Below are 22053 nucleotides of genomic sequence, written 5' to 3'. Positions count from 1 at the left end.
AATACCTTTCCTCCCCTTAAGATTAACAAGACAAGGGGACTACATGCTATTTTTCTTTTCCTTCCACCTCCAAGACATGATGAACCTATTGATTTATAGTTGGGTATTCTTTTAATGAAGTCTGCTCACAATGTCAAGGATGGTTGCGAATAAAAATCTGAGCCAATTTGAGTTCCCATGGAAACCCTTCCCAATCCTTGGTATTTTGCCATCTCTGGAGTAAGCTTTGATTCCAATGTTTTTTTTTTCTCTAGCAAACAACTGACTTTGTGGGTTTAACTTTTGCAAAACTGATTATTCACGGATTTGATTCTAATCGCTGTAGGAGTGTTGAGGTCCGCCATGTGCCGCTTTCAGTGTAAATTGACCACATATTTGAGCTGGAGGATCTATACATTCCTGGATGTGTTCTATAGATATCTGAATGGATTTTATAATGTTGTTTTAAATGTTTTAATTGTATATTGTTGATTGTTATGGCATCGAATTGCTGTCAATTTGTGAGTCGCCTTGAGTCGCCTTCGGGCTTGAGAAAAGTGGGATAGAAATACAACAAAAAACAATAAACACAATGGAAAATAGCATTTTATTCATGTTTTCCAACTTTCATGGGGGCCCTATGCCCCCAATCCCAGTGAAAATATATACATTTTCATCATCATCATCATCATCATCATTTAATTACTTATTAATCGCCCTCCATCCAAGATGCTCTAGGCAATTTACAAGCTAAATTGTAAAGGATAAAAATACATACATACAGATATTGATAAAATTAACATAGATCAAAAGTTCTAGTAAAAAGCCAGGTCTTAAGTGCTAGGGTAAAAGGCCCTAACTCACGAATGGCTCTCATATAGGGCGGCAAGGAATTCCACAAGGCAGGGGCAGAAATTGAAAAAGCTCTGCATCTGGTCCTTTCCAAGTGCATTTCTCTAGGACCCGGTATATAAAGTAAGCCATGTTGGGATTGTCGTTGCGACCTCCGATGTTGGGAGAATGAGAGACAGTCCCTAAGATACGATGGACCCTGGCCGTAAAGAATTTTAAAGGTCAGAACTAACATCTTATATAGACCACGGTAATCAGTTGGAAGTCAATGCAAATGCCGCAACACTGGTGTTATATGGCATTTCATGGGTGTTCTTGTGAGTAGCCTGGCTGCCGCATTCTGAACAATGTGGAGCTTTCGAGTCGTAGACATTGGAAGGCCAACATACAGGGCATTGCAATAGTCCAGCCTAGACGTGACCGTGGCATGGATGACTGTTGCCAGAGCCTCATCAGATAGGTAGGGTGCCAATTGCCTCGCTTGTCGTAGATGGAAAAAGGCCTGTTTGCTGGCAGCAGCGACCTGAGCTTCTATTGTCAGCTGTGAATCCAAAACAACACCCAAGCTCTTAACGGTAGGCGAAGGAGATAGGGCAGCACCATCGAAGGTGGGTAGCAAATGGGTCAGACCAATTGAGTGGCCATGCCAGAGAAGCTCAGTCTTCGCTGGGTTCACCTTTAGTCTACTAGCACGTAGCCAGTTCAACAGAGCCTCCAGACACAAGGTGAAATTGTCTGGTATTGACATTGCTCCAGGCTCCAAACGCAGAAGGAGTTGGGTGTCGTCCACATATTGATAGCAGTCTAGGCCGAAACTCCGAGCCAAACTAGAAAGGGGTCTAACATAGATGTTGAAGAGAAGGGGGGAGAGAATTGCACCTTGGGGTAGCCCACATAGGAGGGGAGATCTTTCAGAGACTTGATCCATATACTCCACGCATTGGCTCCGGTTTCGGAGAAATGAGTCGAACCAATTGAGGGCCTGACCGCGAACTCCGGACATGGCAAGACAGTGAATCATTAGATCGTAGTCAACGGTGTCAAACGCTGCAGTAAGGTCGAGAAGTACCAGTAACTCTGATCCGCCGCTATCAGACTGGCCACGAAGTTCATCTGTAATGGCAACCAGGACTGTCTCCGTCCCATGGCCAGGGCGAAAACCTGACTGGAAAAGGTCCAGGCCAGCTGTGTCATCCAAAAACTGTTGCAATTGTCCCAGTACAGCCTGCTCTATCATCTTGCCTAAGAATGGAAGGTTAGAGACAGGACGATAATTGGTAAGGGTCATGGGATCCAAGCTAAGCTTCTTTAGCAAGGGATGAACCCTTGCCTCTTTTAGGTTGTCCGGGAAGACCCCTGTTCAAGACCCCCTGTTCAAGAGAGCCATTGATTATATTACTCAACGGATTGAGTAGACCTTCCAGGCAGCTCTTAACCAGCCAAGAGGGGCACGGATCAAGGGAACAGGTGGTTGGTTTTGCAGCAGCCAAGATTCTGGCGACATCTTCCCTGTCAAGCGGAGTAAATCGGTCAAAGATAGGCCCACTAAACAGCAACAAAGTCTTGAGCTCACTCAAGGTATCGACTGTAGGGGGCAGTTCCTGCCGAAGCATGGTGATTTTATCAGTGAAAAACTTCTGAAATGTCACTGCTGTAAGAGCCGTGGTTGCTGGGTTCTGGACTAAGGGAGCGGACTGATCAAAGCATAGAGTCCCCATGCACAACACTGTGGCAGATATTGTTGGGGCTTTGGTGGCCAATTTGCACACTTTGCCTGTCGGGAAGTCTATTTTGAGCTATTGCGCAGCACTGTAGTGAAATGGTTCAGTTGTTTATTGAAAAGGGGGGGGGGGATCTTGTCTGCCTGTTTGCACACTCTACGTTTAAACACTATAAGGAATTAAAACCAATCATGAAGGACAGCAAAACACCAAAATAGAGTAGTAAATTAATACAATTACAAAACAATAATATCAACAAAATGGGCTGGCAACATGGAGAAAGAATTTTCAGCACAGAAAATATGGGGTTTTTTGTGCAAAAAACAAATGTGTGGGGTAAATTCTCAGAAACTCTTTGGAACATTTGAATAACAGGGAAATTTGTCTCCCTGTTTGATTATTCTATCCTATAGGGTTTTCCAACTGTTAGGAACCCGTTTTTCAATGGGAAAGTGCTTTCTGTACAGTAAACGAGGGCCAGCCCCCTTGACTCTAAGTTGGACATATGATATTCTGACTCTCGGGATCCTTCTTTACTGTCATTGCACTATTACGACGACCAAAAGTGCTGCCCAAAATTCATGTCTGCAGCTAGGCAAAGCCCAACAGAAGGATTTCGAAGGAGCTGGAGTATGGGGCACTTATAGATGACCCATTCAGCTCCCTTTTGGCAGCAGGGCACAGTGACAAGCAGCGGTAGGGATGATGGTGGGGTTCTGTCATAATTGCTTCTTGTATTGCACCCACTGTGGGAAGCATCATTGATCAATGTCCCACTGTCCGGCACTTTGGATTTCCTTCTGTTCCGAATCTACCTGGCTTCAAAGTTCATCGCCACCTCTCCTGATATAGGATCACAGCCATGTCTATTTTTGTACAAGAAATATAGTTTGTCTTTTTGGTTGCACACACCATGACCATGTGGCCCAGGAGGGTGCCTTAGCAAGTCAACCCTTGGGACTTGTGAGAACACTCACACAATAATCATTGCAGCCAGGACCAGGTGTTACAAGCATGCCTCCTATTAGGGGTGGATGAACCTGTCGGTTTTGCTTTCATCTAATCCAGGGCTTTTTTGGAAAAACCTCACGTTCCTTCCATCTTGTTTGCCAGTTAAGCGTTGGGTATTGATCTTGACTTGAACTGCGTGAGATACTCCCCTCAAACTCAGCTCTGTTTTTACCTGTGAACCGTGAGTGACAATATCATTGTCATCCACAGTGGAAGTGAGCTGGGAGCTTTGGCTATGTTGTCTTGGTGAATTGAACAAAAACAACAAAGCTTATGATGTTTCCTTTTCAAAATAGCCTGCCATCTGCATCAAGACAGTGATACACTGGGCTAATATTTCTCTGTTCTGCCCCCCTCCCCCACCACACACAGATGCTGGCCACCTACAACAGCCTCCTTTCATGGTCCCCCCTGGATCTTTTTCTTCTTCAGCTTGTTGCCTATGCAACATGGAAGCCTTCTGTATTGCTGCGGTGGCCGCTTACAATGCTCCCTTTCACTTACACCATAGAGCCCCACCGAAAGTAGATCTACATCATGGGATGGGAGCCAGCAGGCTCTGTGACCAAGTGAAGAGGGAGCACTGTACAATTTTGCTCATCTGATGAGGCTGTAGGTGTGCTCTAGGATGGGATCCAATTCACAGCCAACATTAGCAATACTTTCTGATTGAACTGGATATTATACATCAGCCATGGCGACTTGTTGTTGTGTGCCTTCAACTCATTTCCAACTTAGGACCTCATCACCCTAGAGTGGTGGTTCTCAACCTGTGGGTCCTGAGGTGTTTTGGCCTACAACTCCCAGAAATCCCAGCCAGTTTACTAGCTGTTAAGATTTCTGGAAGCTGAAGGCCAAAACATCTGGGGACCCACAGGTTGAGAACCACTTCACTAGAGCATGGATCCACTTTAAATCAGGTTGCTGCCTCCTGCAGAATTCTGGGGCTTGTAGTCTAGGGGAGGGGCCTTTAAAATGCTCAGCCAGAGAGGTCCTGGGCCTCACTAAACTACAAACCCCAGAATTCCACAGGAGGCAGCAATCAGATTTAAAGTGGATCCATGCTCTAGTGTGATGAGACACTTAGGCTGATTCTATCGTGTGGTTTTTTTTAGAACTGATTGTGTGTGATTCACCACCAATGATTCAATAGATCTATATTAGGCAAGAGCAACCATAGAATTTGGAACTTTATATACTTTTCTTTTCAGATAAGTCAGATACATGCAACCCATAATTTAATTATTGATTACATTGTCTGTTCAATTTCTGGAGGATGATCTACTGAAAAATCAGATATAGAGTCTGAGTGCTAGGGGAACCACAAGGGCTATTGGTTCCAACCTATTGCCATGTAGGTATATAGAACTGTAGCAGTCCTGAAAGATGACAATTTGAAGCAAGAACTCCAAAGATGGAGAGACCACCACCTTCTAAGGCATTCTATCGCACCCTTTTAAGGTTAAAAAAGTTCATCCCAGTATTTAGGTGGAATCTCTTCTCTTGATATGATGAGGGGGCTTTCATTTGAATATTCTAATAGAGAGATCCCAAAACGATATAACCATGATGAGGGCATTGTTTTTATTGAGGGTATGTTCATATTTCATGATTATGTCTGTACAATCCCACTTTAAGTCCCATGACAATGCCCTATGGAATCCTAGACTTCATTGTTTTAGGAGGAGGCATCTCAGATTCTCAGCTAGAGAGCTTCAGTGTTTCACGTAGCTAAAAAACCCCCAAAATTCCATAGGACGCAAACATGGCAGTTAAAGTGGAATCATAGCACTATAATTTTGGAGTTTGCAAGAACCCTCAGGGAGGAGTGTTGAGAACACGGATTCCTCCCTGCCAGTTTTTCTCCCCTCCTCTCCTCCCTCTACCCTTAAAATAGGGGGATATAGAGTAAGGAATACACTTTGTTTTATTGAGGACAACAACACTTTTGGTCAAAAAATAAATGCTAATAAAATAAAATCAATGAAATGTAACAACTTTTATTAATGTGCTATCATAAGAAAGACAGATAGACATGGATTTCTTGGGGGTAGAGGCATGCTGACAGGAGAGAAAGTGGAATTGACATAGGAGAAAATGTGAAGCTTTATCAATTAAGCTGACATTAAGTAGTAATCAGAAAAGGTAGCTGGCCCTTTGGTGGTAGATGGACACATGGAAGCCACCAATGGGACATTCATCATTTAGGAACATGCTGATCGGCTGACCACCTTCTCAATGGTCTTGCTTTCATGGGTCACCTTGCAGGTGTAGCTCTCATTAGCTTCCCATTCAGACCGACTGAGAGTCAGGTAGCTGCTGGCAATATACTTGTCACCCTGTTTGACAGGCTTGGTGGTCTCCACACCAGAAGAGATGGTGCGGCCATCACCCAGCCATTCAACCTGGACAACACCCGGGTGAAAGCCATCCATCAGACAGGCCAAGGTGGCTTTGTTCTTGCTCTTGAGCTCTTCCTGGGATGGAGGGAAGAGAGACACCGAAGGAGGGACAGCTGGTTGACCTGGAAGTCAAGAAGGAACATTGGTTATCAGAATTTGCAGGAGATTCAAGGAGTGGTCCAAGTGAAATGGATTTAACTTATCAAACATAATTGAAGTGTTTTAGATTTCATGGAGTCTGCTCTAAGCATGACAAACTCTGGTCCCATCTCATAATAAAAGGATGGCCATAAAAGTATAATGGTAGAGTTCATACAATAATTGGAATCCTATCCTGGTTTCCCACCAGAAGAACATATCCTCTATTGATGATTATAAACTGTTTCAGAATATTAGAATGTCAAAATAGGGTGCCCATGTAAGTTTGCCTTTTGTACCAAGTCATCATCATTCAGGGGATGCTCTGAACTGAAAGAGAACTCCAGTCATCACAGTAGTAGATTAGTAGCAAGTCTGCAATGTGTGTGTGTGGCTAAATACACACTCATCGTGCAAGAATCTTCATATCAGTGGAGTTGAATGACTAACTTCGTTTCCCATAAATGCAGGAAAATGCTCAACTATAGGTTTCTGGTCAGCAAAGGGCAGAAACAGCATTGTTAAGAGATAGTACCCATTTTGAATTTTCTAATTAAGCAAATGCATCATTTGTATCCATCTCAGCATTCAGAAATTATCATGGCTCAAAAGATTCCCTATTCGGTCTCTTCCAAGACATGTATTTTTCATCTACTAGAGTGATATCCTCTCTAAGCTCTTCATGGAAGAACCCTAAATAACCAATGCTGAGATTGGGGGAGATGCTTTTGGAACAAAACTCCTCATGCCAGCTGGGGGATTCTGGCAAGGAAGTCCACTGCATGATCTTGGTTAGGCCATATCTCTTGGCCAGGCCACACGGGAAGGCAATGACAAATTGCTCTGGTGAAGAAACCTCCATACTAGGCTCTCCATAGGGTAGCTGTATGCTAGAAATGACTTGAAGGCACACAACAACAGAAGATAGGGAGATTGTCCCTTGAGAACAAGCAGAATAGAAAACCCGTGATAAGCCCAGCAGCAGAGCACTGTCATCATCCCCAGCAGCAGGCTATGAATACGAAAATATGAAGGACTTGGGAATCATAACCGTTCTTCAAACACTTGGAGGCAGGCATGTAGCGGGGGGGGGGGGGCGCTCGGGGGGTTCTCATGGTGGTTCGCGAAAAGGCCTTACTGGTGCATTATTTAAACTGTTATGTTCATTCATATCATGATCTGATCACCATACTCAATATATCACATATGCATGGGGATATTGTGGTAATGATACAAAAGGTTTGCTAGGCTAGACCCTCTTTCACTCAGACTCAGCCCCCCCTCGAAACTCAGCCCCCCCGAAACCCCCCCTGAAAAAAAATCAGCCCCCCCCCCCCCCCCGAAACGAAATCCTGGCTACGGGCCTGCTTGGAGGTTTTGTAAGGTAGTAAGGCACAAACACTCTTGGACAGTGAAGGTGAAGCCCTGGCAGTGGAGCCCTGGCAATTCAAGTGGTGTCAAATTGCATAGATTACACAATGGAGATGAACCTAGAGTAAGATTGCAATCTAGAATTGATTTATGCTACTGTAACCAAATAGACTGAGGCTTTGTCTAGAACTAAAATAGACAATATAGGAGTACATGTATTACTAGGCAAGCTGGAGTATATTTATTACTGGGCAATACAATAGGATATAAAAAATAAGAGCCCATTTGGTCTTGGTTGCAATTAAAAGATGTGGGGAAAAGCATCAGGTCAAGAAATAGGGGACTTTTCACACCACAATTGCAGCACTATGACCCCACTTTTACTGCCATGGTAACTTCTTATGGAATCCTGGGCTTCTATAGTCAGGGGAAGCACTAGAGCTCTCTATGTATCCCTCCTCCAACTTCAAATCCCAGAATGGAACCGTGGCAAGTCAAATGGGAGCATAGTGCCATTATTGTGTAATGTTCAATTACTTTGTTATGTCAAAGGTCTGGTTTGACCCATTTAGGCACTGAGTTTTGGAGTTTGATAGGACAATGCTCCAACTTGGACACATATAAGACTTTGTTGACTTTCATGTACAATTTTGTTCATTGCCTATTTTAAATACATCTGCTATTTTTCATCATTCAAGTGGATCAAGAGCTCCTTGCTTCAGATTCACACTTTCTCAAATATGTATCAAACAAATGGACACAGTCCAGTTATTCTATCTCAGAGATATGACAACTGGATCATGAACATCTCAATAATCATATATTCATTCAAGTTGGCCACCTGGAAATACTGTGACACAAACTGTTGTTCTTGCAATATTTTGCCTCTATGAATTAAATGGTTAGATAGCATGTTGAACAACATCACATGAACCTCAGTTAGGTCAAGAAAAAGAACAATTAAAATCATGGCATATCAAAGGGGCATGTGATAAAATCAGTTGCAGCCGGTGGCACTTTATATCAAATAATTTGCCTTATTCTTTAAGGTGTCATCATGGGATCCCTGAAGTTGACACAAAGCCAGGAGGAAATAAAAAGGCAAAAAAGATGGAAATGTTACAATATTTTTTACACAGAAAGACAAGAATATGATGAATTTGGTGACTTACCAGTGACGGTCAAATGGGTTCCACCTCCAAAGACGTACCACAGTGACACATTGCAGGACAAAAACCTCCCAACCCTCCTTGGCATAGATAGGTCATGGATACCAACCTGAGATACTTGGAGACCACTAACATTTATCCCATAAGGGAATAGATGGACAGTAGCTCGCAAACACTTGGGTTTAGTTGGGATGAAAAACGTCCCTTTTCCACAGAATCTGGAGTGAACGATGTGTTTTGGAGGAAATCATGGTCTGCTTTGGTTAAATTCTGGATCTGGAAAATGAAGTCCTGTTGGTCATTCATGAACATTTTGATCCTTCAGAAAGTTCTATGAATTTCTCAGATCCTTCAGGAGTTCCATGAACATCTCAGATCCTTCAAGGTGTTCCATGAATATATATGATCCTTCAAGGGGTTCCCTCAACATCTCAGATCCTTCAAGGGGTTCTGTGAACATCTCCGATCCTTGAAGGGGTTCCATGAACATCTCAGATCCTTCAAGTGGTTCCATGGATGATGCTTACTACTTGGGTGGAGGGCACCTGTTAAAAAAGGATGCCTTTTGTTCGTTATTTCTGGAGACACTGAGGAGAACTGTAGACCTGGTGCTCATGTTTTTCACAATCTGGCTAAGGTGGAACGTAGTTTTTGAAAGAGGTTTACATGGCACTCTGCAGATCTTTCTGTGTTCAGATTCATATAACCTCAATGCATTGGATTATTGTGTTGTGTGTAAAAATGAACCCCCTTAGTTAACGGATGGCTTGCCTGAACAGTATATTCAACCTGGATTGAAAATGATTTTGATATTTTGGTGTGAAAACCTACCAATGAATTTTGTTTACAATAGAGCTTGGACAGAGAAATATGGTTTCACTGAAAAAAAATTATATGCTAATCTGTAGAGCATAGAACATTTTACTTTGCTTCATTGTGTTGTGGTTTATCCAAAGGGCAATCAAAAACATTTTCCTTGATATTACATAAGACTTGGACATTTTTGAAGTGGAGTTTGACCCTATCATGGTTCTTGTAGTCCAATAATATGACTGCTTCCTTAGTAGACTCAGTGGAAGTTGACCACAGTGCTCTGATTCCCTCATATGCAGCTCAGGTTGGCCAAAGTAAAAACTTTAGTCCAGGCTATTCGAAGGACTGTGCCTCCTTTTCTGAACTTCTCTGAGCTGTAATATCATCGGGAGAGGTGTTTCTCTCTGTCCCACCACCTTCTCAAGTTTGTTTAGAGGGAACAAGGAAGAAGGCCTTCTTCATAGTCTCCCTCAGACTTTGGAACTCTCTCCCTTGCTTACCTTCCAACAGCAAAGAAAACCTTTCATATTCCCTTAGACCAGACCAGCACAACCTGTGGCCCTCCAGTTGTTAAAACTCCCAACTCCCAGAAGCCCTAGCCAGTTTGTTCAGTGGCTAGGGCTTCTGGGATTTTAAGTCTGAAACACCTGGGGAGCCACAGGTTGTGCAGATGGCCTTAGACTTTTGGAAAATTATTGTGATGGGTTTTGAATGGTGAGATTATTGTTATATCTTGTTAATGAATGAATTAATGATATTAAGTCTATATATTGTACATTGAAAGAAATATTACTGATATCTGTGTAGGGACCACTTTCAGAGTTCAGCAATAGCTGCTATTAATGGCTATGAAGATGTGGATTCACAACTGGCATGTTCATATGGGGATCTATCTTCTCATGAAACTTGGCTGTTAGCAGAATAGGATCCTAGGCTTACATGTGTCCCCTTGGCTGTTTTTGCGACACTTGATCCCCCTATATTGACCAAATTACTGTTTATCATCAACCTCTTACCTCCCAGAAGTAGGAGTTGTCTCTCTAGGAAGTTTCTAGGAGTAGCAATTGGACCAGTGGTTGGAATGTACTGGTTCATTTGTTTGTTTCTTTGTCATCTGAGGGCATTTTATAATAATTGCATGCTCATAACCCTGTATTTGAAGAAGACATCAGGGGTTCATGCTGGGTCATCTAGCAACCATGGATGGCCCTTCCTTCCCTTTTTTTTGTTTCCCTCCCATCAGTCAGGGGTTTGAATTGGAGGGTTAGAAAATATCAGAAAGCCAGTAGTTATTTCTTTGCAATTATGTTTGTGTGTGTATATATATATGAGGGAACAGGTGGTTATAGGGTTCTTTTTCATCATATGTCCAAATGGTCTGAATCTGAGGTCATTATATCCCATTATTTTAGAGAAAAGGAGGCATTCTTTTCTCATTTGTCTCAGGCAACAGCATAACTTGGATCAGCCCAGTCTTGACTGTTGTTGCATTAGACTTCGTTAGCTATTGCTGAAAACAGAATGTTAGACTAAAACAAGCCTCTGGCCTGATCCAAGAGTACTCTCTCGATGGTCTAAGTTTCTTAATAACCTACTTAAAAACAAACAACCAATGACATATATCAAATTTTATTAATGAGCTAAACATACAAAGTTGGTTCCAGGAAGTACAAGCAAGGGGAAGGTGTGGGGTATAGAACTATGGTGGACTAAGACCAGCCTTTATCAATGAAGCTAGAATTAGGTAGGAATTAGAGAATAACTTGGTCCAATGGAGGAAGAAATTCTTCATAGGAGATGGAGATCTAAGGGCCACCACTGAGTAATCCACCATTTAAGAACATGCCGACCGGCTGACCACCTTCTCAATGGTCTTGCTTTCATGGGTCACCTTGCAGGTGTAACTCTCATTGGCTTCCCATTCAGAACGATTGAGAGTCAGGTAACTGCTGGCGATATACTTGTCACCCTGTTTGACAGGCTTGGTGGTCTCCACACCAGTAGAGATGGTGCGGCCATCACCCAGCCACTCAACCTGGACAACACCTGGGTGAAAGCCATCCATCAGACAGGCCAAGGTGGCTTTGTTCTTGCTCTGGAGCTCTTCCTGGGATGGAGGGAAGAGAGACACCGAAGGAGGGACAGCTGGCTGGCCTGGAAGAAATGAAGAAATATTGCTTATCAGACTTTTCAGGAGATTCAAGGTGTGATCCAAGTCAATCAGATTTAATTTATCAAACCTAACTGAAGTGTTTTAGATTTCATGGAATCTGCTCTAAGCATGACTAACTCTGGACCCATCTCATAATGAAAGGTTCTCCATTATTAGAATCCTATCCTGCAATTTCACCAGAAGAACACATCCTCCATTCATGATCATAACCCGTTTCAGAATATTAGAATGTCAAAAAAGGATGTCCAAGTAAGTTTGCCTTTTGTACCAAGTCATCATCATTTAGGGGATGCTCTGAACTGAAAGAAACCTCCATTCATCACAGCAGTAGGTTAGTAGCAAGTCTGTAATGAGTGTGTATCTAAATCAAGACTCATCACACCACAACCTTAATCTTAATTGAGTTGCATTTCTTCTACATTTCCCATATATGGAAGAGAATGATCACTTTTAGTTTTCTGGTCCTCCCAAAATAGTAATATCATTAGTAAGTACTCATTTTGAGTTTTCTAATTAAATAAATGCCTCGTTTCTATCAATCTGAATATTGTGAAATGATCACTGTCCAAAAGGTTCCTCAGGTGGTCTCTTCTAAGACATGTTTTTTACATTTACCAGAGCAAGAAAGTAATTAGTGATATGCATTCATATGACATTAGACTGATATCCTCTCTAATCTATTCACAGAAGAACCATAAATAACCAGTGCTGATATGGGGGGTGAGGGGAGAGATGCTTTTGGAACATAACTCCTCATGGGGGATTCTGGCAAGGAAGTCCACTGCATGATCTTGGTTAGGCAATATCTCTTGGCCACACGGGAAGGCAATGACAAATTTCTCTGGTCAAGAAACCTCCATGCTAGACTCTCCATAGGGTAGGTGTATGCTAGAAATGACTTGAAGGCACACAACAACAGAAGGTAGGGCGATTGTCCCTTGCGAACAAGCAGAATAGAAAACCCATGATAAACCCAGCAGCAGAGCAGTGCCATCATCCCCAGCAGCAGGCTATGAGTACAAAAATGTGAAGAACATAACAATTCTTCAAACACTAAGGAGGTTTTGTAAGGTAGTAAGGCACCAACACTCTTGGACGGAGAAGGTGAAAGACCTTGAAAAACTACACCTCCCAGGGTTCCAGAGCATGGAGCCCTGGAAATTCAAGTGGTGTCAAATTACATAAATTCTGCGATGTAGATGCATCCGGAGTCAGGTTATGGTCTAAAACTGATTTATTTATTTATTTGTTTATTTATTTATTTTGCGTATTTCTACCCTTCCCTTCTTAACCCCCGAGGGGGGACTCAGGGCGGCTTTAAAAAGGCACAATTCAATGCCTACACAATAATACAGATAAACATATATAAACAGCAATTAAAACAGTTATAACAGTTAAAAACAATCAATTATATATCACAGTCAATAAAACCAATCTCATGCTCAACGTTCGCCAGCTCAGAGTCCATAAATTCGTTCCACATTGTCCATTCCTATCAGTCGTCATTGTTCTTTATTTATCTGCCAGATTACCCAAACGCCTGGTCCCAAATCCATGTTTTTAATTTCCTTCTAAAGGAAAGGAGGGATGTCGATGATCTAATTTCCCCGGGGAGTGAATTCCACCAGTGAGGGGCCACCACCGAGAAGGCCCTGCTCCTCGTCCCCGCCAACCTCACTTGTGATATGCTACTGTAACCCAATAGACTGATAGCATTGTCTAGAACTAACATAGACAAGATAGGAGTACATGCATTACTGGACAATCCAATCATTTTTAAAAAGTACTTGCTGTGTCTTGGTTGCAATTAAAAGTTGTGTGGGAAAAGATCAAGTCAAGAAATAGAGGACTTTTCACACTACAAATACAGTACTATGATTCCACTTTTACTGCCATGGTAACTTGTTATGGAATGCTGGGCTTCTATAGTCAGAGGAAGAAATAGAGCTCTCTATGTATCCCCCCTCCAACGTCAAATCCCAGAATGGATCCTTTGCAAGTCAAATGGGATGATAATGCCATAATTGCATAATGTGCAATTACTGCACTTTGTTATCTCACAGGTCTAGTTTGACCCACTTAGGCACTGGGTTTTGGAGTTTACCTCCAGCTTGGACCCATATAAAATTTTGTAACTCTGAAATGTCATTCAGAAGTTGACTTCCATGTACAATTTAGCACCTTTTGCTCTTACCTATTTTTAAAGACATTTGCTATGCTTCCCCATTCAAGTGGATCAAGAGTGCCTTGCTTCAGATTACCAAGTTCCCAGCAATGCATCACATGAATGGACACAGCCCAGTTGTCCTATCTGAGAGATCTGACAACTGAATCATGGATATCTCAACAAGCAATAAATTCAATCAAGTTTTGTACCTGGAAATATTGCAACACAAACTTGCATTCTTGTAATATTTTACCTCTGTCAATAAAATGGTTAGAGAGCCTGTTGAACAACATAGCATGAACCCCAATTAGACCAAGAAAAAGAATCAATAACTTCATTTCATATTCAAGGGACATGTGATAAAATCAGATGCAGCCTGTTGCAATTTATGCCAAATAAATTGTGTTACTCCTTGAGGTGTCATCACAGGATCCCTGAAGTTGACACAAAGCCAGAAGGAGATAACAGGCAAAAAAGATGGAAATTTTACAATATTTTTACACAGAAGGACAAGAATATGATGAATTTGGTGACTTACCAGTGATAGTCAGATGGGTTCCACCTCCAAAGACGTACCACAGTGACACATAGCAGGACAAAAACCTCCCAACCCTCCTCAGCATAGATAGGTCAGCATAGATAGGAACACGGAGACCACCATCATCTATCCCATAAGGGAATAGATGGACAGTAGCTCGCAAACTCTTGGGTTTCGTTGAGATGAAGAACTTCCCTTTGCCACAGAATCTGCAGCAAAGTATCTGTTTTGGAAGAACTCGTTTTATACTTTAGTTAAGCTCTGGATCTGGAAAATGAAGTTCTGTTGGCCATTCATGAACATTTTGATCCTTCAAAGGGTTCTATGAACATCTCAGATCCTTCAGGGGGCTCCATGAATATATCTGACCTTTCAAGGGGTTCCATAGACATCTCAGATCCTTCAAGGTGTTCCACAAATATTTCAGATCCTTCAATGGGTTCCATGAACATCTCAGATCCTTCAAGGGGTTCCATGGTTGATGGTCACTACTTGGGTGGAGGGCACCTGTTAAAAAAGGATGTCTTTTGTCATTACTCCTGGAGCCATTGAGGATAACTGTAGTCCTGGTGCACATGTCTTCCATAATCTAGCTAAGGTGGAATGTAGTTTTTGAAAGAGGTCTTACATGGCACTCTGCAGATTTGTCTATGTTCAGATTCCTATAATCTCAATGCACTGGTATAACTGTGTTGTGTGTAAAATCAACCCCCTTAGTTAATGGATGGCTTCCCTGAATAGAAGCCATCCAATGCGAGCCATATTCAACCTTAATGGGTTAAAAATGATTTTGATATTTTTGCGTGAAAATTTAGCAATGAATTTCGTTAACAATAGAGCTGGAAAGGAGAAATGTGGTTTCACTGATTTAAAAAAACCCATTATATGCTAATCTGGAGAGCATAGAACATATTTACTATGCTTCACTGTATTGTGTATTCTCCAAAGGGCTATAGAAAACATTTTCCTTGATATTACATGGCACCTGGACATTTTTGAAGTGGAGTTTGACCCTACCATGGATTTTGTGATCCAATAATATGACTGCTTCCTTCATAGATTCAGCAGCAGCTGACCGCAGTGCTCTGATTCTCTCATGCTTTCAATCTATGAAGCTCAGGTTGGTCAAAGTAGAACTTGGATCCGGGCTATTTGAAAGATTGTGCCTCCTTTTCTGAACTTGTTTGAGCCCTAATATCACTGGGAAAGGTGTTTCTCTCTGTCCCACCACCTTCACAAGTTTATTTAGAGGGAACAAGGAAGAACTGCTCCCAGAACTCTTTCCCTTGCCCTCCTTCCAACATCAAAGAAAACCTTACATATTCCCTTTGACCAGCCCAACACAACCTGTGGTCCTCCAGTTGTTTGGGACTCAAACTCCCAGAAGCTCTAACCAGTTTGTCCAATAGTCATGAATTCAGGGAGCTGAAATCCAAAACACCTGTAGGGTCATAGATTGTGCAGATCTACCTTAGACTTTTATGAAATTACTGTGATGGATTTTGAAAGGTGACATTATTTTTATATTTTGCCTGTTAATAAATGAATTAAATGATATTAATTTTATTTTTATATATTGAAAAATATTACTTATATCGGTGTAGGTTTGTAAACTATGTAATGATTTCAATAATTTGTAATTCATCGTGAGTCTCAGTAATGGGAAAAGGGTAGGCTATGAATGAATAAAATAATAATAATAATAATAATAATCATCATCATCATCATCATCATCATCATCATCATCCATGCACTGCATGTCTGGTCTCCCAGTGTGATAGTGGAGTGAACCATGTTTAAAGTTCAGTAAATGCTGGTGTCCATGATCATGATCTACCTCCTCCTGAATGCATACTTTGACTGTGGCCAGAGTCAGATCCTAGGATTAAATGTTTTTGAGACACTTTGGCCCATCTACATCCATCAAATTGCCATTTAATGTCTACCATCTACCTCCCACAAATGTGAGCTATCTCTTTAGTAAGCTTCTTGGAGTAGAAATTGGACCTTCAGTTGTGACGTTTTGGTTCATTTGCTTGTTTTTTGTCCTCTGAGGGCATCTTACAATAGTTACATGTTCATAAGCCTGTCTTTCAAGAAGGCGTCAGGGATTTATCCTGGGACATCTATCTACCATGGATGGTCCTTTCCTCCATTTCTTCTTTTCCTCCCATCAATCAGAGGTGAGAATTGCAGGGTTAGAAAAGACCAGGAAGCCAGGAGTTATTTGTCTGCAATTGTCTGTGTGTATGTGTGTGTGTGTCTCAAATGGGGGACCAGATGCTTGTATGGTGTTTTCATCATATGACCAAATAGTTATTATATCACATTATTTTAGAGGGAAGGAGGCATTCTTTTCCCATTTGTTTCAGGCAACAGCATGCCTTGGATCAGCCCAGTCTTGGCTGTTGTTGCATTTGGCTTGGTTAGCTATTGCTGAAAACAGAATGTTAGCCTAAAACAAGCCTCTGATCCGAATCAAGAAAACTCTTCTGATGGCCTAAGTTTCTTATTAACCTACTTAAAAAAAAACAACCAATGACATATATCAATTTTTTATTAATGAGTTATCACAGGAAGGTAAACATACAAAGGTGGTTCCAAGGAGTACAAGTAAGGGGAAGTTGTGGGGTAATCAACTATGTTGCACAGAGACCAGCCTTTATCAATAAAGCTAGAATTAAGTGGGAACTGGAGAATAACTTGGCCCCATGGAGGAAGCATGTGTTCCTGGGAGATAGAGATCTTAGGGCCACCACTGAGACATCCATCATTTAAGAACATGCCGACCGGCTGACCACCTTCTCAATGGTCTTGCTTTCATGGGTCACCTTGCAGGTGTAACTCTCATTGGCTTCCCATTCAGAACGATTGAGAGTCAGGTAACTGCTGGCGATATACTTGTCACCTTGTTTGACAGGCTTGGTGGTCTCCACACCAGTAGAGATGGTGCGGCCATCACCCAGCCACTCAACCTGGACAACACCCGGGTGAAAGCCATCCATCAGACAGGCCAAGGTGGCTTTGTTCTTGCTCTTGAGCTCTTCCTGGGATGGAGGGAAGAGAGACACCGAAGGAGGGACAGCTGGCTGACCTGGAAGTCAAGAAGGAACATTGCTTATCAGATTTTGCAGGAGATTCGAGGTGTGATCCAAGTCAAATGGATTTAATTTATCAAACCTAACTGAAGCGTTATAGCTTTCATGGAGTCTGCTCTAAGCATGACTAACTCTGGACCCATCTCATAATGGACAGGTCTCACTCTCCACAGAAAGGTAATGATAGCATTCATAAAATTATTAAAATTCTAACTTAGGTCCCCACTAGAAGAACATGTCCCCCATTCATGATCATGACCTGTTTCAGAATATAAGGATGTGAAAAAAGGGGTGTCCAAGTAAGTTTGCCTTTTTTACCAAGTCATCGTTATTCAAGGGATGCTCTGAACTGAAGGAAACTTCAAGTCATCACAGCAGTAGATTAGTAGCAAGTCTGTAATGTGTGTCTATCTATATCAAGACTGATCACATCACAACCATAATCCCAATGGAGTTGCATTTATCCGACATTTCCCATAGATGGAAGAGAATGATCACTTTTAGTTTTCTGGTCCTTACATGTAGTAGACCAAACAAGTAACTTGTAACATGGATTCAGATGTCATTAGAGTGATATCCTCTCGAAGCTCTTCATAGAAGAATGATAAATAACCAGTGCTGAGATGTGGGGAGATGCTTTTGGAACATAACACCCGAGGCCGGTTGGGAGATTCTGACAAGGAAGTCCACTGCATGATTTTGATCAAGCCATATCTCTTGGCCACAGAGGAAGGCAATGTCAAATTCTTCCGGTCAAGAAACCCCCACGATAGGCTCTCTGTAGGGTTGCTGTATGCTGGAAATGACTTGAAGGCACACAACAACAGAAGGTATGGAGATTGTCCCTTGCGAACAAGCAGAATAGAAAACTCATGATAAACCCAGCAGCAGAGCACTGCCATCATCCCCAGCAGCAGGCTATGAGTACAAAAATGTGAAGGACTTGGGAAACATAACCATTCTTCAAACACTTGGAGGTTTTGTAAGATAGTAAGGCACCAACACTCTTGGACAGAGAAGGTGAAAGACCTTGAAAATCTACAACTCCCAGGGTTCCATAGCATGGAGCCCTGGCAGTTCAAATGGTGTCAAATTACATAGATTCCACAATGTAGATGCATCCAGAGTAAGATTGCAATCTAGAATTGATTTATGCTACTGCAGCCAAATAGACTGAGACTTTGTCTTGAACTAAAATAGACAAGATAGGAGTACATGTATTACTAGACAAGCTGGAGTATATTTATTACTGGGCAATACAATAGGATATAAAAATAAGAGCCCGTTTTGTCTTGGTTGCAATTAAAAGATGTGGGGAAAAGCATCAGGTCAAGAAATAGGGGACTTTTCACACTACAAATAAAGTACTATGACTCCACTTTTACTGACATGGTAACTTCTTAGGGAATGCTGGGCTTCAATAGTCAGAGGAAGCACCAGAGCACTCTATGTATCCCTTCTCAAACTTCAAATCCCAGTATGGACCTGATGAAAGTCAAATGGGATCATACTGCCATCATTGTTTAATGTGCAATTACTTTGTTATGTCACAGGTCTAGTTTGTCCCTCTTAGGCACTGGGTTTTGGAGTTTGATAGGATAATGCTTCCTCCAACTTGGACCCATATATATTTTATTGACTTTCATGTACAATTTTATTCATTTGCTATGAAACATTTGCTATGTTTCCCAATTCAAGTGGATCAATTGCTCCTTGCTTCAGATTCCCATATTCCCAAGCAATGCATCACATGAACGGACACAGTCCAGTTGTTCTATCTGAGAAATCTGACAACTGAATCACAGACATCTCAATAATCAATACATTCAATCAAGTTGGGTACCTGGAAATATCACAACACAAACTTGCATTCTTGAAATGTTTGCCTCTATCAATAAAATGGTTAGTGAGCATGTTGAACAACATCATATGAACTGCAATTAGACCAAGAAAAAGAGCCAATAATTTCATGGCATATTCAAGGGGTATGTGATAAAATCAGCTGTATCCCATGGCACATTATGCCAAATAAATTGTGTTACTCTTTGAGGTGTCATCACAGGATCCCTGAAGTTGACACAAAGCCAGAAGGAGATAACAGGGCAAAAAAGATAGAAATGTTACAGTATTTTCACACAGACGGACAAGAATATGATGAATTTAGTGACTTACCAGTGACAGACAGATGGGTTCCATCTCCAAAGACGAACCACAGTGACACATAGCAGGACAAAAACCTCCCAACCCTCCTCAGCATAGATATGTGATGGATACCAAAGAGAGGAACATGGAGACCGCCAACATCTATCCCATAAAGTAATAGATTGGGCTTTGTTGGGATGAAGGACTTCCCTTTTCCACAGAATCTGGAGCAAACTATGTGTTTTGGAAGAAATCATGTTACTCTTTGGTTAAGCTCTGGATACAGAAAATGACGTCCTGTTGGCCATTCATGAACATCCTGGATCCTTCAAGGTGTTCCATGAACATCTCAGATCCTTCATGGGTTCCATGAATATACCCAACCCTTCAAGGGATTCCATAATCATCTCAGATCCTTCAAGAGATTCCATGAACATCTTCGATCCTTCAAGGTGTTTGATGAACATCTCAGATACTTCAATGAGTTCCATGAACATCTCAGATCCTTCAAGAGATTCCATTATCATCTCGGCTCCGTTAAGGGGTTCCATGAAGATCCTGGATCCTTCAAGGGGTTCCAGGGGTGATAGCCATTACTTGGGAGGTGGGTACCTTTTCTTCATTATTTCTGGAGACACTGAGGAGAACTGTAGACCTCGTGCTCATGACTTTCACAGTCTAACTAAGGTGGAACGTACTTTTTGAAAGAGGTCTTACATGGCACTCTGCAGATTTGTCTGTGTTCAGATTCATGCACTGATTCATTACGTTGTGTGTAAAAATGAACTCCCTTAGTTAATTAGTGTTTTGCCTGAATGCTTAATATATTCAACCTTAGTGGATTAAAAATGATTTTGTTATTTTGGTGTGGAAACCTAGTAATACATTTAATTTACAATAGAGCATTTTTTTTAAAATTTTGCTTCATTGTGTTGTGTATTCTCAACAGGGCAGTAGAAAATAATCTCCTTAATATTACATGGGACCTAGACATTTTGAAGTGGAGTTTGACCCTATCATGGATTTTGTAGTCCAATAATATCACGGTTTCCTTAGTAGATTCAGCAGCAGCTGACACCAGGGCTCTGATTCCCTCATGTTTTCAATCTATGTAGTAGGAGCTTGGGTCCAGGCTATTTGAAGGAACACACCTCCTTTTATGAACTTGTTTGAGCCCTAATATCATTGGAAGAGATGTTTTTCCCTCTACCCTACCACCGTCTCAAGTTCGTTTGGAGGGAACAAGGGGGGAAAGACCTTCTTGATAGCTGTTCCCAGACTTTGGAACTCCCTCGTTTGCTCTCCTTCCAACAACAAATAAAATCTTCCCTTATTCCTTAGATCAGCCCTATGTAACCTCTGGCTCTCTGGTTGTTTGGGACACCAACTCCCAGAAGTCCTAGCCAGCTTGTCCAATGGCCATGAATTCTGGGAGCTTAAGTCCAAAACACCTGGTGAATCACAGGTGTGCACACCTGCCTTAGACTTTTAGGAAATGACAGTGATTGGTTTTGAATTGTGAGATTATTCTTTATGTCTGTTAATGATTTTTTTTCGTGTCAGGAGCAACTTGAGAAACTGTAAGTCCCTTCTGGTGAAAAAGAATTGTCCGCCTGCAAGGATGTTACCCAGGGGATGCCTGGATGTTTTACCATCCTATGGGAGGCTTCTCTCGTATCCCCACATGAGAAGCTGGAGCTAACAAACAGGAGCTCACCCTGTTCCCAGGATTCAAACCGCTGATTTTCCAGTCAGCAGTCTTGCCAGCACAAGGGTTTAACCTATTGCACCACCGGGGGCTCCATTGTTAATGAAAGAATTAATGAGATTAAGTCTATACATTGTACACTGAGAGAAATATTACTGATATCTGTGTATTGATCATTTTCAGAGTTCAGTAACAGCTGCTATTAATGGTTATGCAGATGTGGATTCACAACTGGCATTTCAATATGAGGATCTACCTTCTCATGAACTTTGGCTGTTGACAGAATGGGATCCTGGGATTACATCTGCCCCCTTGGCTGTTTTGTGACCCCTGACCCCTCTAGATTCAGCAAATTGCTGTTTATTGTCAACCTCCTACCTCCCAGAAGTATGAGTTATCTCTATAGGAAGTTTCTAGGAGTAGTAATTGAACCAACTGTTGGGATGTACTGGTTCATTTGTTTGTTTCTTTGTCCTCTGAGGGCATCTTACATTAATTGCATGCTCATAACACTGTCTTTCAAGAAGATCTCAAGGGTTCATGCCGGATCATCTAGCTACTATAGATAGTCTTTCCCTCCATTTCTTCCTTCCCTCCCATCAATCAGAGATGGGAATTGGAGGGTTATAAAAGATCAGGAAGCTAGTAGTTACTTGTTTGCAAATAGATGTGTGTGTGTCCATAAATGGGGGAGCAGATGCTTGTAGGGTTCTTTATTCATCATATCACCAAATAATTTGAATCTGAGGTTATTATATCCCAATTATTTTA

At 41.7% G+C, this 22053-nt stretch overlaps 2 protein-coding genes and 1 gene segment (V, D, J or C); all 3 read right to left on the bottom strand.

Moving 5' to 3' along the window:
- Nucleotides 1-5543: 5543 nt before the first annotated feature.
- LOC132781503 (Ig lambda-1 chain C region-like) lies at nt 5544-8731 on the bottom strand. The segment is given in 2 exon segments: nt 5544-6087; nt 8647-8731. Coding segments are annotated over 2 exon segments (405 nt in total).
- Nucleotides 8732-11072: 2341 nt separating this feature from the next.
- Nucleotides 11073-22053, bottom strand: part of LOC132781523 (immunoglobulin lambda-1 light chain-like) — a 224553-nt gene continuing 213572 nt past the window's right edge. For 3 of the 4 annotated variants that reach the window (XM_067473143.1, XM_067473140.1, XM_067473141.1), the window contains exons 3-4: nt 14335-14372; nt 11073-11610 (exon numbers count right to left, since the gene is read on the bottom strand). In XM_067473143.1, the coding sequence (XP_067329244.1) occupies nt 11291-11610; nt 14335-14372 (358 nt within the window). In that variant the 3' untranslated portion in view covers nt 11073-11290. The remainder of the gene's footprint in view (nt 11611-14334; nt 14373-22053) is intronic. The other variant, XM_067473142.1, reaches the window with a different exon arrangement.
- Nucleotides 16894-22053, bottom strand: part of LOC132781637 (immunoglobulin lambda-1 light chain-like) — a 123809-nt gene continuing 118649 nt past the window's right edge. For all 3 annotated transcript variants that reach the window (XM_067473136.1, XM_067473138.1, XM_067473133.1), the window contains exon 4: nt 16894-17428. In XM_067473136.1, coding sequence (XP_067329237.1) covers nt 17109-17428 — 320 coding nt within the window. In that variant the 3' untranslated portion in view covers nt 16894-17108. The remainder of the gene's footprint in view (nt 17429-22053) is intronic.

The sequence above is a fragment of the Anolis sagrei genome, chromosome X (genome assembly GCF_037176765.1).
Source record: "Anolis sagrei isolate rAnoSag1 chromosome X, rAnoSag1.mat, whole genome shotgun sequence".
Classification (NCBI taxonomy): Eukaryota; Metazoa; Chordata; class Lepidosauria; order Squamata; family Dactyloidae; genus Anolis; species Anolis sagrei.
This window is presented reverse-complemented; position numbering and strand designations above follow the sequence as displayed.